Raw genomic sequence first — 14,782 nt, forward strand, 5'->3', positions numbered from 1 at the left:
GACTTTGGACCTAATGACTGGGTTTTGCACTCTGCATGAGAGGTTAACACATGATGCTAATTTTATAAATTTCATTCGAGTGGGTTAGAAGATATGGAGTAGACACGAATTCAAGCTATTTTGAATATTTGACCTCTAAGTATGACATTGGCCTTGGCCTTAAATGACCCGCTTCATGTGCTATACAAGTCGTCTTTATTATGTTAGCAACTGATGCTAATTTTATGAAAATATTTCAGGCGGTTTCGACGATATGAAGCAGACAAGAACTTAAGCTATTTGACCTGTGTGACCCTGGCCTATTGACCTGGGTTGTGTGCTCTTCCAAGCAATTAAGGAAGTATGGCCCAGACACACGATGGATGGAAATGCAGGACTCCAGTATACCCCTTATATACATTGTACCTGGGGGGTGGGGGGTAAAATAAATCCTTATCAATATATTTTAATGGTTTCAAAGATAGAAGACATTTGAGCCGTGCCATGAGAAAACCAACATAGTGGCTTTGCGACCAGCATGGATCCAGACCAGCCTGCGCATCCGCGAAGTCTGGTCAGGATCCATACTGTTCGCTTTCAAACCCTATTGCAAATAGAGAAACCATTAGCGAACAGCATGGATCCTGACCAGACTGCGCGGATGCGCAGACTGGTCTGGATCCATGCTGGTCGCAAACCCACTATGTTGGTTTTCTCATGGCACGGCTCATTTTTGAAAGCGCTGGCTGGTTTTACAACGGTAAGTTTGAGAGGAGGTATCTGTTTCTTTTGCATGGACTTTCAGACAATTCAGACTTTTTTTCAGGGGATGAACTATTATCATGCAATGGGATATGTAGGTCAAAATATAAATTTAGCAGTTAGTGCTTCTTTGTGCATATTTCAACTTACTATTCTAAATGTAATTTGATTTTTGAATGAAATTATAAGTAACAGTTCCCACATATTGAAGCTGTGTACAAGTCAAAAAGTTTGGCAAAACTTATGTGGCAGTATTACACTCTTAACTGAAATAACAACAATGCATGCTTTCTCTACACATGAATTTTATTTGCACTAATTGATCGAGTAACTAAGTAGCAACATGACTTTTAACATTGTACAAAAGCTCTAACATCTGAAACATCAGGAGAAATGCTGCTGCAAATATGCAAGTGTTAACAATTATAACACTTCAATTACTTAATAGGAATCGTTTATTTTTATACTAATTACTAGCTGCTTTGTTTTTCTTTCTTTTTATATATTTTGTGCATAGCTAAGCAAAGAAAATGAAAAAAATCGCACAGTTTACAGACATTAAGTCAGAGTGCCTTGTAGTGGGATATAGTACCTGATAAATGACACAGCTGCCAACTAAAGGCAAGTTTGAAATGAAAATCACATCACCTTCAACTTTGGAGAAATAAAAATGTGAAAAACTTTTCACAATACAGGCCTGCAAATTTCTTTAGAGTTTTAAAATACTCCCATCTTTTTGAGCAGACTAGTTGTTAATTTTTGCAATTTTGACAGATTCAAGAGCCATAACTCAATACAAAGACTATCTGGGTGGTTATTGCACTTGGCCAACACATCATGCCCATAAACATTCCAAGTTTGGTGAATTTTGCATAAGAACTATTTAAGTTATTAAGCAGACACTGTCATTTTTCGCATTAAGAAATCCAAGGGCCATAATTCAGTACTGAATGGGATTATACTGGCTATCAAACTTGGCTGAGATAAAAATACCAATAAACACAGTAACCAAGTTTGGTGAACAATGGAGAAGAATTGCTCAAGTTCGAGAATGGACAATGTTAATTTTCACAATGTTGAGTAATTCAAGGCCCATAACTCCAGAATCAAAAGGATCCAGCAGCCAGCAAACATGGCAGAGTAACACGCCCATAAACATAGAAACCAAGTTTGATCAACATCGGATAAGAGCTGCTCATGTTACAAAACTAACAACTTTCTGGATGCCCACCTGTGCAAGTGTTGCTTCAAGTTGCACTGACTGAGCGTGTGTGTAGTAGTGCTAATACTGACCCTGTTTGTAGCAGAGTATGACCCCTGATCCTGTGTGCAGCATACACTGACCACTGACCATGTATGCAGTTGTGGGACATTGTACCCTGTGTGCAGTGGAGTGGAACCATTGATTGTGACCATTGGCCCTGTATGTAGTAGAGTGGAATCAATGAATCTTCTGCATTTCTAGTTTGTTTTAAAATATACTCACTTCTAAAGATTTTTTTTTCAAGTTGGTAAAAAAGACCCAAATAATTCCTGATCTGTTGGGCATTCATTAAAGAAATGTCACAGGATCCAATCATGGCTATTGGCCCAATAAAAACTTGAACAAGGTAGAACACTTTTTTAAAGAAGCCTTAATTTTGCCAACAGAATTTTGTCACCTCAATATTAAACTGTTTTATCAGCTGCTTTCATATCTATATATACAGTTAAAATAGTTCCACACTGAAGCGAAGAAATTTACGACATAATTTTATACAAATATTACTCTAAGACAGACACAGCTAACAAATATTTGTAATAAAACAACAAATTTTGTATTAAAAAATGATTCGATTTCTCATTTTCTACAACAAATTCATAATGTACAAAATGAATGACAATTTAAGTCATGAAATTACTCCTACAAATCAACACTAGAAAAGTGTTTGAATTTATACACTACTGACAATAATCATATACAAGTTTCAGTATTCAGCCAAGTTTTCAAATTTTACCACTAGAAAACATACATTTTGAGGGTTGAACAGAAAACTGTCAGAAGTTGTTATTTAAATTCAGTGAATTATGACAGTATATTCGGACCTCACTATATTCTCCCCTCGACTGTAAAAATCAGAAATCGAAGCAAAATTAAAAATTGATGTGAATGCCCTTGTTTAGATACAGAGTTTTGTAAAATGAATACAACTTCAGGACTTAGTTCATACTGACACGAAGATTATTACACATACTGGTATCATATAGACAGATGACTTCAACACTGTAAAAATCCTGCTTTCAATTTACAAGCAAAACAACATTCAGCTGTTTATGTATCAATTTCCATACAATACAATCTATCGTACATGCTTAATTTTTACAAATATAAAAACACAACCAATTTTACATCAAATTCTGGGATATGTAATGCTCATTCCCCACAGACTTACTTCTTGTACTTAATTCCTGCATCCAAACTGATACAAAAATTTATAAAACTATAGGACTGGTGGATTAAAAGTTTTAATAGCAGTATATTCTCATTAATACCAATTAAACAAATTGCTGAAAACAGGTTTGTGATATCATTAACAAATGCAATAACATGAACTGGAATTTCACTGTTAGAATGTGATCAGTCTACTTAACGAATAGATGACTGAATAGCGTGCACGATCAAGTTATTTCACAGGGTTACATACCAACATGTATGTCTAAATAGTTTATGACCAACCTGTTCCACAGGGTAATATACCGACAGACTTGTCTCAACAGTATATGTCCAAACTATTGCACAAGACAGTTATTCCTATTCCACTGGGTTATATACTGAAAGGTATGTATCAATAGTATGTGTCTTAAACTTTGTAGTTTTCACAGAAGCTGCACCTATCAATCTAATAACAAGAATCAATTATCTGAATTGATTCACAAATAAAATCATTTTTTAAAGAAATTATACACATTGAATTTATCAAATGTAAATTGGCTGGGTATGCAAATGTGCCTCCTGTATTTCTCGCACCAATCGTATTCTGTTCAACATTTTGGCCATATGGTCTATGCCAAGCGTTCCGGTAGAATACCACACAGGACTGTCCGGTACACATGACCTTTCCGGCACCAGGTAAAAAGTGTCATTACGGTTTTTAATGCTTTCCGGGCTGTAAAAGACAGCAAAATCACATTTAAGGTCAATGCAATTATCACAACTTCAGAAAAAAATGGGCAAGCCTCCTCCAAACTTTGTGACTTGTTCGCCAATTTCACTTGCAGGTTATATGTAAATTGGCTGCGTATGCAAATGAGCTTCCTGAATTTCCCTGACCAATCTTATTCTGTTTAACAGCTTTGTTAAATGGTCGATGTTAATAGACTGGTTTGAGTACCATACCGGACTGTCGGGCACACTGGACCTTTCTGGCTTCAAGTAGAAAGTGTCGTTACGGTTCTTAATGCTTTCAGGACTGAAAAGACAGCAAAATTACTTCAGATATCATATAAAAGCAAAGACATTATATATGAGACTGTCATTTCCAATTGTCCGTCAGGTTATCTCTAACTGCCATACTCAACACAAAGCCTTTGAACCCGTGGCATGTTTAAACTTACATCAGCTTTTAAATTGCTTCAGTGATCATACATGTATACGGTCAATTGCTACATCCAACAACTGTACCAAACACAGTCCCAATGCATGTGCGGCAGATTTATACATGTCATCAATATTCTACCCTCGAAGAGATATTACAAGACAACAAGCCGGCCATGATGGCCCAAAGATGCTCACCTGACCATGTCAATTTGACCTTGACTATATGTCATGACACTGCCTTATAATAAGGTAACTATTCTGTTTAGTAAAATATCGAATACTAGGAAGATAAATTGCTAATAAAAGGGGATGGGCAGATTTATAACAATCAACCCCACCCACCCACTGCTGCAATGTTTTTTTGACTGATAAAACATAATGAAGTCCCATCCAAGGTGGTAATGTTTTTTAGTCAATTAAGTTTGTAGTAGCCATTTTTAGCCTGATACTAATTTCTGCGAAATTGTTTTAAATCTGACTAAAAAGTTTCTTAACAAATATTCTTTTTCTCTTTCTATTGCCACGGCAACCAGAGTTCTGCAAGAACCAGTTTTATTAAAGGCAGTTTGGTAGAGGATCACACAGGGACACATACTGTGAAGTTTTATAGAGATTGTTTCACTGGTTTCAGAGTAATGTTATTCAAATAAATTGGTTACAGAAAGATAACTGACAAGGGACAATGTACAAACATTATACAAATAAACAATAGCTCTACAGCCTTTAGGTATAGATAAGCTGAAAAGGCATGCTTACAATTTACTTTATTTAAGATCTTTAACCTACACTAAAGCAGCAAAACTTAAGGCTTGGTGAGTTATTATTTGACACTGATTGTGAATATATGATGTCCCTAAACAAATAAAATGGTCATGTTTTGTGGTAAGCAAATAAATGTAAAAGATCATTATTTTCAATTAAGAGTATGTTAACAATGTAACTGATAAGGTAACAGATATTTACAGCAGTGCCTATATATTAATTTTAGGGATGAGCTGGTTTATCATGGTTTTGGTGATTCATATTTGCTAGAGTTATCATGACATTATTCAGACCCTCTGCAAACAGGCTTGTTTTGAAAGGCTGTAGCGTGATTATTTCTTGACCCCCTTACCCTGCTAAGTTTCTATAATGAACTTATCCATCTTTCAATTTGGACAGTACCATTAACTGTTAAAAGGGGTGCTTAACAAAAAGATATTGACTGAATAGCAGACAGTGCAGATCTTGATCAGACTGCATGGATATGCACGCTGATCATAGGTCGTAAAGGCAGAATCAACTGTGTCAGCGGAACTTTCATGAAAGTTTATACAAGACAACAGCTGAGGTGACCCCAAATTTGATCCCCAGTCAAATTGTTTATGAAACTTCCCCGTAAGATTAATTTAAGGATGTGACAAGCAAAGTTGGTTGGAGATCCATCAAGCAGTTCCAGAGAAGATATTGTCCAAAGTATCTTTTTTTTAAGCTCTGACTATTAGACAATGAATTGTTGACAATGGATGAAATAGTCTGAAAAATGGACACTGGATCATCAACCTATACTAAAAGGTGAGCTAAAAATTAAAATATCAAAACTAAAATGGGTTTTTTTTGAAAGACATCAAACTATAAAACAAAACAAAAACATTTTTATGATCAACATAAATAAATAGTACAACAATAAACACAAGTACTGTGTCATATGGAAAAAGGTGATCTCTAAAACTAGCAGTATGTTTATCAAAACTGATTGTTCACATATATTACAGGGCCATAACTCTTACTTTGGAAGTTATGTTTCCTTCAAAATGAACAATCATCCGTGACAGTTTTATTCAACACCTTATAATGACAGAGTAATTTGACAAACAACAGTTTCATGAAGCAAGTACATATGGACAAAGTCATATATATATACATCCACTAAACCTCATTTTGCGGGAACACAAAAATAAACTACAACAGTGAAATAAACACTTAATGTTTCACAACAGAACATTCATTAAGAATACTATAAAAATCACTGACCACTTAGATAGGTAGAACTCGTACAGTTTAACCGGACATCTCAACGGGTTGTCAAGATTTTCTGTTTGCTCATACACCGGCATCTCTTCTTTCTTTTTCTTCTGATTATCTGCTGAAAATTAAAAAAAAAATTTCTAGAAAATAATTTTGTCAGGGTTGGGTAATTGGGTATGTGTCACCTCTTTAGTGGACAACTAGAGGATCTTGTAAACAGTGCTTACAGCTAAAAACTTGACCAACACTGCACATAATCTGTACAGAATTAGTACTGTACAACCTCTACAGAGCGGCCCTCTCTTAAGCAAAAACCTCTTTATAACAACATCATCAAAATTTCCCCAAGCTGAAATATACTATCAAATTTACCTCTCTAGAACAACAACCTCTACATAACAGTCAATATTTGTATCTCCCAAAGGATGTTGCTCTATAGAGGTTGTACTTGTATCTATTTTACACAAGTCTTATTCTGATTTAACACAAGTACAAATTTAACACAGATTAGTATTATTTAACAAGTATCAATTTAAATGTATGCAACAAATGTAAAATGCCAGTTTCAACTATTAGAACTATAAGTCTCCCAGGTCTTTGAAAATGGAGGTGTAAAAAAACGATAGTGTATCATAAGTAATTAAGTACTTACTTACATTCTAAATTTACAAGTACACTGAAAAAATTTTGTGTTTACAGATACACATGGTTATGAGTGTATAGTTTGACTTAGCTTTGTATACAGGTGCCTTAATTTTCGGATAAATTCCTAGGTATTAAAGCTCCATTATCTAATTCAAGAGTTTCAGAATTTTTTATTAAGTTGCTTTTAAAAGACCTGTCCTACACTAGAACCAAACTAACAACATCTGAACTAGAATTCTAAAGCTTGTTATATATCAAGATAGCCGACAAAGGTGCAAACATAGTTTTATCATACAACAGTTGATATATCAAATGTACCTTTTCCCTGTGGTGTGGGACAATAGTATCTCAGATACACACTCCTTCCAGCGTTAGGACCTGTACCAGAGCCTCGTCCGGTAGCAGTTTTCTTCCAATGTTTCATAATGTGTGTGAACGACAGTTTAAGATGATCCTCTGATGTTTTCAACATGAAATATTTGGTGTTGAAATAGACAAGAGAGTTGAGAAGGACATGCGGGGAGTGAGCCCCAAGCTGCTTGGATTCCCATAGATGTTCCTCTTCAATTCGACACACTAACTGGCCTGTTGAACACAAAAGAGAAAATTTTAATCACCAGTTCCAACTTTTCTGTAGATCAAAAGTATAGACAGTATCAGCCTTAATATAGATCTTCCCCTTGTGTCATAATACCATCAAAGGTACCTGTTTTAAGTGACACTTTGATCCATGCCATAAAACTATCTTTAATAGTTTAACTCTTAACACGCTGGACACAGCCGTGCAGTCTGGTCAAGATCTGCACTGTTCGCCATTCAGCCAGTATTTTTTTGGTAAGCACCCCTGGTACCGTACAAAATGAAAGATGGACAAGTTCATTATAGAAATTTAGGGTGATAAGGGTTAACAGACTTGAATATAAATGATTACCTATAACATATTTGTATCTGTTAAATCAATAACCAATCACTCAACTATACAAAATTATTGCCATTTAGGTAATGGACAAAAACATTTCACTACATAAAGTTATACTCCAATCATCAAACAAAGAAGTTATATCCCAATCATCAAACAAAGAAATTCAGATGCCTATACAATTTTTTTCCAACAATTTGGAAATTGGGCCGAGGTCTATACAATTGGGGGAAAAATGCATCGTAAAAACCAAAATTCTGAACTGTTAAGTCATATTTTTTATTAAAATGTCACATTCAAGAAAATAAATAGTCATAAAATTTATCATTATGCATTAAGGTAGCAAAGTGTCTTGTGTTTCAAATCTTTCAGGTTTCACAGGTAAAGTCTTTTTCGAAAAAGCTGAAAAAAAGTTTAAAAAATTCAAGTTAGGGAATTTTAGCTTTGAAATAGGGGGAAAAACATACTATTTGCGATTGGGATTGGGACAATATTTCTGCCCTAAACTGGCAAGGAAAAAAAAGACTGCTATAAATTTCCTGTTAAAATTCACTATCTTAAACCTAACATTGTGTTCTATAGTCACTCTCTCTGATGAACAAAGGATACTGACCATGACAATTACACACTGTAAATCAGATCATTTTAAACAAAGTTTGCAAAAATGGATACCCTAATAAATACTGTAAAGAAGCTTTACAACAAGAGCTGTCCGTAAGACAGCCAAGCTCGACTATTCGAAATACTGACCCAGAAGCAGGAAAATATTACCCAAAAAAGTTAAGTATCAAAGAGTTTAAGTTCAAAAGGGGAATAATTTGACCAAAATGCATATCATTATGGACTTGCTGCTATCAACTAGTTTTATAACCCGAAGGCACATGAAAGTTTCAATTCATATCTGCATTAGTTTTGGAGATAGAAACTTGCATTGTAAAACTTTAACCAGAATTTTCAAAGTCCAAAAGGGGGCATAATTTGCTCAAAAAACATGTCAGATTTATGGGACTTGACCCAGTGAGGTTGGTAATTGATCTAGAAAAAGAAAAAATTTAGTTTTAAATCTTATGCCTTTTAGAAATAGTTGTATGTACTTGCACGCAAAACTTTAACCAAATTTTCTAAGTCCAAAAGGGGCATAATTTGGGCCAAAATGAAAGTCAGAGTTATGGGACTTGCTGCTATCAACTAGTTTTATAACCCTGAAGACACATGTGAAGTTTCAAATCAATATCTGCATTAGTTTTGGAGATAGTAACTTGCATGTAAAACTTAACCAAAATTTTCTAAGTCTAAATGGGGGCATAATTTGCTCAAAATATATGTCAGAGTTATGGGTCTTGACCCAGTGAGGTTGGTAATTGATCTAGAAAAAGAAAAAATAAGTTTCAAATCTATATGCCTTTTAGAAATAGTTGTATGTACTTGCACGCAAAACTTCAACCAGAATTTTCTAAGTCCAAAAGGGGGCATAATTTGGCCAAAATGAAAGTCAAGAGTTATGGGACTTGCTGCTATCAACTAGTTTTATAACCCGGAAGACACATGTGAAGTTTCAAATCAATATCTGCATTAGTTTTGGAGATAGTAACTTGCATGTAAAACTTTAACCAAAATTTTCTAAGTCCAAAAGGGGGCATAATTTGGTCAAAATACATGTCAGAGTTATGGGACTTGACCCAGAGAGGTTGGTAATTGACCTAGAAAAAGAAGAAATAAGTTTCAAAGCTATATGCCTTTCATTGATGGCTGTATGTACTTGCATGCAAAAACTTAACCAAGGTGTGACGCCGACGCCGACGCCAGGGTGAGTAGAATAGCTAGACTATTCTTCGAATAGTTGAGCTAAAAATGCAAGGTGTTTATATGCATGAAAGTTAGTAATACTGTAAAATCATTTAAATTCGCTGGCATGAAATTCCGCGCAAACGTGAAAAAGGACTGTTTTGCACAGGTTTTAATTCGCGCATTTTCAATTTTAGAAATGAAAAAATATAATTAAAAAATAATAATAGCACGGTCTTAATTTCGCGCATCGGTCCTAGCGCAAAATATGCGAAAATTCGTCCTACGTGAATAAAAATGATTTCACAGTAGTTGCTGAATTTAAAACCCCTGTTGTTTCCTTCTTATGGTTTCGAAACCCTTCCTAGGTGTATAATCATTTTGCAAGAGAAAACTATCCACCTGTCCAAATGCTGGTGGTTTTACCTAGAGTCTTCTTTTAAAGCTGTCAAACTGCCCATAGAACCATAGCTGTGTGTCAGCTGACTTAAAACAGTGTTTACCTGCATGATTAAGTTTTGGCTCATATCTGGTGAGTATCTCATTGAGTCCCTCAGTAAACCGTTCATAGTAAAAATCTGTGAAGATGTTGTCAATCCTTCCATTCTCAAACAAGTATTGCTGAATACCTGTAGTGTAAATATCGAGAAAATATTACAGAAAAATCATCTTAAGTTGTGGGCATGAAATTTTGTGGTTTTGGTCAAAACTGCAATTTCATGGGGATATGAATTCGTGGATTTCTACTTTTGAACACAAAATGAATGGGAAATTTACTTGTTCATTGGGAATAAATTTCATAGTCAACCATGAAATCCACGAATTTTAATGATTTCACAGTAACAGTATGTTTTCCATTGTATTTTTGACTTCAAACACCTTAACACATCAAACAGCATTTCTTCACAAAAAGTGAAACTGAGTAACATACATCTTATTTGACCTTTTCCTTTAGAACTGCTTATATCTTTTAAACTCCTGTAAATTCAAAGTCTCTGACTTTTATAAACTCAAGCTATCATGTTTAATCTGCAGCTTAAAAGAATTTTAAAACAACAAAACAATAAATAATCTAAGAGTAGGAAAATAATATCAAACTTTTTAATATAAATACATGTAACAAAAACTAGATGCCCACAGGCAACATGTCGAGCCCACCGAGACCTGAGACTTATCGCCAGGATAAACAAATCCAGATGGATGCACCCATGCACAATGGATGCAAATCCACACGCAGACATACTCCGAACAGCCATTTGGTCGACTATGTCTTTGCTTCCGAAAGCGGGCTTGACAAAACTCCCAGAAGCTATTTGGTCTCCTGTGTATATGATTTTTACCAGGAGTACTGTAAGATGATTATGAAGTAAAATTTAATGATATTGATTATATAAATAATTAGTGAATCCTGAAACAATGCTTACCTAAGCACAGATAATATATACTGTCAACTGCGTATTCCTCCCCGTTAGGTTTCCGAACTTCTTTCACAAACAAACACAATGAGTAGTTCAACTCATCAGCTGTACACTGGAGTATATCTGTTTTAAATGTCTTCAAATTTTTCCCGTGACCTGGCTTTGAGGCTTGCTCAATCTGACTATTCTTTTGTATAACCCAGTGCTTAAATGCATTCACGCCATAAGTGTACTTAAGATGGAAGTTTGCATCAGGGGGTGGAGCCGCAGGGGCAGGGGGTGATGGGGTAGCCTCATGATACTGTGGCGTAATTTCCACTTTTTGGCGTTTAGGGTTTCTTCTCGGTGTACTACGTGACTGTCGTTTATTTCCTCCCCTTGACCGACGGGAACGTGCAGATGAGGGCATGTATTCATCATCCTCCTCTACCGGCTGTGGGGGAGGAACAACTGGTTTTGGCTGTGCTGGTGGCTCTGTAAAGAAAACAGTATTTCTTTATCAAAACATAACTAAAGGTACGTATAAATGTGATTGATACATCCAATACGAGATTTGTTTTAAAAGGTTTATGATGCTCTTTGTATCCTTTTGAATACTACTCAATGACCCTTTATGTTCAATCTGGAAGGTAAGTTTTAATACTTGATCTTTTCATTTTCAATATATCAAGTTTCATGGAATTTAAATTTATTTCAGACAAGAGTTCTCTGACTTGTGCATGCCAGTAGATTTGCTCAGAAAGATGTCTTGTTTAACTTTCAATCCCACATAAAATCATGTAAATATTACAGTTTAACAAGTTGAAAAAGGGCCTTAATTTGAATTAAATCCAACCAAGAGCTATCTAACTTGGTTTTTTCAGTGAGTCTAATGACTGGAAAACACACATGAAGTTTCAATCAATGAAATACAGCTCAACAGTTAGTTGCATACAAAACTTTAACCAAATTTTCTAAGAAGAAAAAGGGTCAAAATTTGAATTAAGTTCAATCAAGAGTTATCTATCTTACTTTTCTTGAGTAAATTTGATGATTAAGAAGCCTTGTGTAAAGTTTCAACCCAATATAAGCAGGACTTACTGAGATATGAACCTGCGTCCACAACTTAACAAAGGTGTGAGGCCAAAAATGATGTCCATGAAAGTAGAATAGCCGACTTTCTTCGAAAGGTTCAGCTAAGATACTTAGTAATAGTTATACAGACAGACAGGAAAACATCTGTATAATTTCACTTCACCAAGCTCTAGTATTTCTTGGTACTCCATGAACAAAAGTGCTAACATACCGGTGTTTACAGCTACTGGCTCCAGTGAGTTTTCAAGATCCATGACCGGCTCGTCTGTCATCTCTGATGCCATTCTTAGCGCCATCTGTAACATGTCCTCTCCGAGATCACCACCACCACTGCTGCTTGCAGCTGGTGCCGTACTTGTCTCCTTCACAGGCGGTGCTACAATATACAGTGTTTTAAATTTAAATACTGCTTTCTTACATACAACTTATCATAAGCTGCCTTTAATTTTTAATACCTCAAGTAATTTTTCATTCATGTATTTTCTTCAGAATTTACCAACCTGCAAATCAGACAAAGTTCATCACTCATGCAAGTGATTTTAGGAAAATACTTTAAACAAGTTTTAAGCTTCAATGGACAATAAAGTACATCCAATTCAACAACAGATCGGTGATATTACTGGAGTTCTTTTTATACTGAATTTATTAAACAAGTTAAATAAACTAGATGCCCACGGATAACATGTTGAGCCCGCCCTTTGACCCCTAACTGTAACCTTGACCTTTGACACGGAGTCAGTCTGATTATCTGAGTTTGAGCGAATGTAATTACTAATAGGTTTCAATATAATACCAGTGTTATCTTCTTCTTCACTGCTGCTACTGGATTCCTCATCTTTCCCAGCTACAGCTTCAGCCATCATTAACAATTCCGCCTCCAGAGGGTCAGCGGGAATTTTTTCTCGAATTTCCTTAAAAACAAAATCAAACAGATAGTGATTAATTCTGCCAATGCTAATGATATGGGACAACAGTTTGAGGATGTCCATTTGGAGGGGCGAATGCGAAATAAGTTTAAAAGCATATAAATAAGGAAGCCCTTCAATTTTTTTTGCATTCACCCCTCAATTTGGTAATAACAAGAGATCAGGCGAAAGAGTATCAAAACATTAATCAGAATTTCTATAGTAGGAACATAATTCATGAAGTATTTCTGTCAGAGTTATGATGCTGGTGATGATGTGGAACAACTATTTTATGTCTGATTCAAATCAATTTAGTAACTGAGATAGAGTGAAAGTGCCTGTAAAAAGGGAGCATATCTCATGAAGTATTTCTGCCAGTGCCATGGACCCTTTGTCATATGATATGGGTGAGAACGTTAAACAAGTGTTTCGAAGTGTGAACCAATCCATTCAGTAATAAAGGATTCATTTCTAACCTGAAGTTCCAAGTAATTGAGGCTGGGAGCATAATTCATAAATATTGGTGTGAAAGTTGGGCTCTTGTAGAATATTAAGAGGCTGATAATGAGCAACAACTATTTTAAGTTTGAAGTAAATCAATTAATTACTACTATAATGGAGACAAAGTAAAAGTACTTCAAATCCGACAAGACCACGGACGCTAAGTAGCTCTCCATATACTTTCATATAGTCAAGCTAAAACTGATCTGTTTAAAGGCATAAATTACAAATTGTCTGGGTATATTACAAACTTGTCTTTATATCTACTGTAGATACACTTCAACATGGCCCTGCACTAATCAAAGAGTTAAAAACAACACCTTGTAATTCACAACAGTTTTGGAAAGATATTACCTTGATCTGCTTAAGGATACTGTTTGCACTCTTCTTTGTTGTAGGTATAAACACTGGCACAGGTACTGGCACCGGTACGGGAAATGGGACCGGTACTGGTACAGAGTACATAGCTAATGGTGTGGGGCAGTACAGCGGCACGGGTACAGGTATCAGGTACTTCTCTGGTTCCGATTTACCCTCTAGAAAGTAGTTACAATAGTTACATAATACATATTTTTCTTCTGCTTCTGACAGTATATTTCTTAGCAAAATACACTGATAGTAATCAAACTAAATGCCTTCTGGAAACATGTAGCAAGCGCCTTTAAAACTATGTGTGTGTCCATAGGTGCCCCACTCCTGCCACTCTAACATGGTTTAATGACTCAGGTTAAACAATTTTTAAGATGTTTGCAACACAAACTTTTAAGAACCTTATGTGTATTTTTCACTTAGTTGGCCATAACTCTGGCCTAGCTGAGTAAAATCCTAAAGGAAACACTTCATAGGCTATAAAACAATCCTCTAATGTTTTATGATTCTAGATCAAGTACATTTTAACATACATGTTTCGCAAACTTTTTTTTTGAGTAAGTCTGGACAAGAAGTCTGGTCTTGTGTAGTGAAATAATGACTGTAGGTAAAATATTTTTGGAGCTACGCATGACACAACATTAAAATGACAATTTTTTCCCAGGTCAGGGGCCATAACTCCTACAATACTGAATGAATCCGGATGCAAAACCCCAGGTGCACAACTGCATATGCTGACCAACATTCCTGTAAACTTTGGTGACTCTAGGTCAAATACTTTTGCAGCTACGCGCGACACAACATTAAAATGACCAATTTTTAACCAAGTCAGGGGCCATAA

At 35.5% G+C, this 14,782-nt stretch overlaps 1 protein-coding gene across 7 annotated transcripts in view; it reads right to left on the bottom strand.

Annotated features, from left to right (window-relative positions):
- Window positions 1-1,029: 1,029 nt before the first annotated feature.
- The window catches only part of LOC128556174 (zinc finger MYM-type protein 4-like), a 38,588-nt gene continuing 24,835 nt past the window's right edge, over window positions 1,030-14,782 (bottom strand). For 4 of the 7 annotated variants that reach the window (XM_053540301.1, XM_053540302.1, XM_053540298.1 and 1 more), the window contains 8 exons: window positions 13,927-14,108; window positions 12,960-13,077; window positions 12,378-12,542; window positions 11,099-11,566; window positions 10,178-10,303; window positions 7,289-7,555; window positions 6,332-6,443; window positions 3,745-4,190 (listed from right to left, as the gene is read on the bottom strand). In XM_053540301.1, coding sequence (XP_053396276.1) covers window positions 4,001-4,190; window positions 6,332-6,443; window positions 7,289-7,555; window positions 10,178-10,303; window positions 11,099-11,566; window positions 12,378-12,542; window positions 12,960-13,077; window positions 13,927-14,108 — 1,628 coding nt within the window. In that variant the 3' untranslated portion in view covers window positions 3,745-4,000. Of the gene's footprint in view, window positions 4,191-6,331; window positions 6,444-7,288; window positions 7,556-10,177; window positions 10,304-11,098; window positions 11,567-12,377; window positions 12,543-12,959; window positions 13,078-13,926; window positions 14,109-14,782 lie in introns of all 7 variants that reach the window. The other 3 variants (XM_053540304.1, XM_053540299.1, XM_053540303.1) reach the window with 3 other exon arrangements.

The sequence above is a fragment of the Mercenaria mercenaria genome, chromosome 4 (assembly GCF_021730395.1).
Source record: "Mercenaria mercenaria strain notata chromosome 4, MADL_Memer_1, whole genome shotgun sequence".
NCBI lineage: Eukaryota > Metazoa > Mollusca > Bivalvia > Venerida > Veneridae > Mercenaria > Mercenaria mercenaria.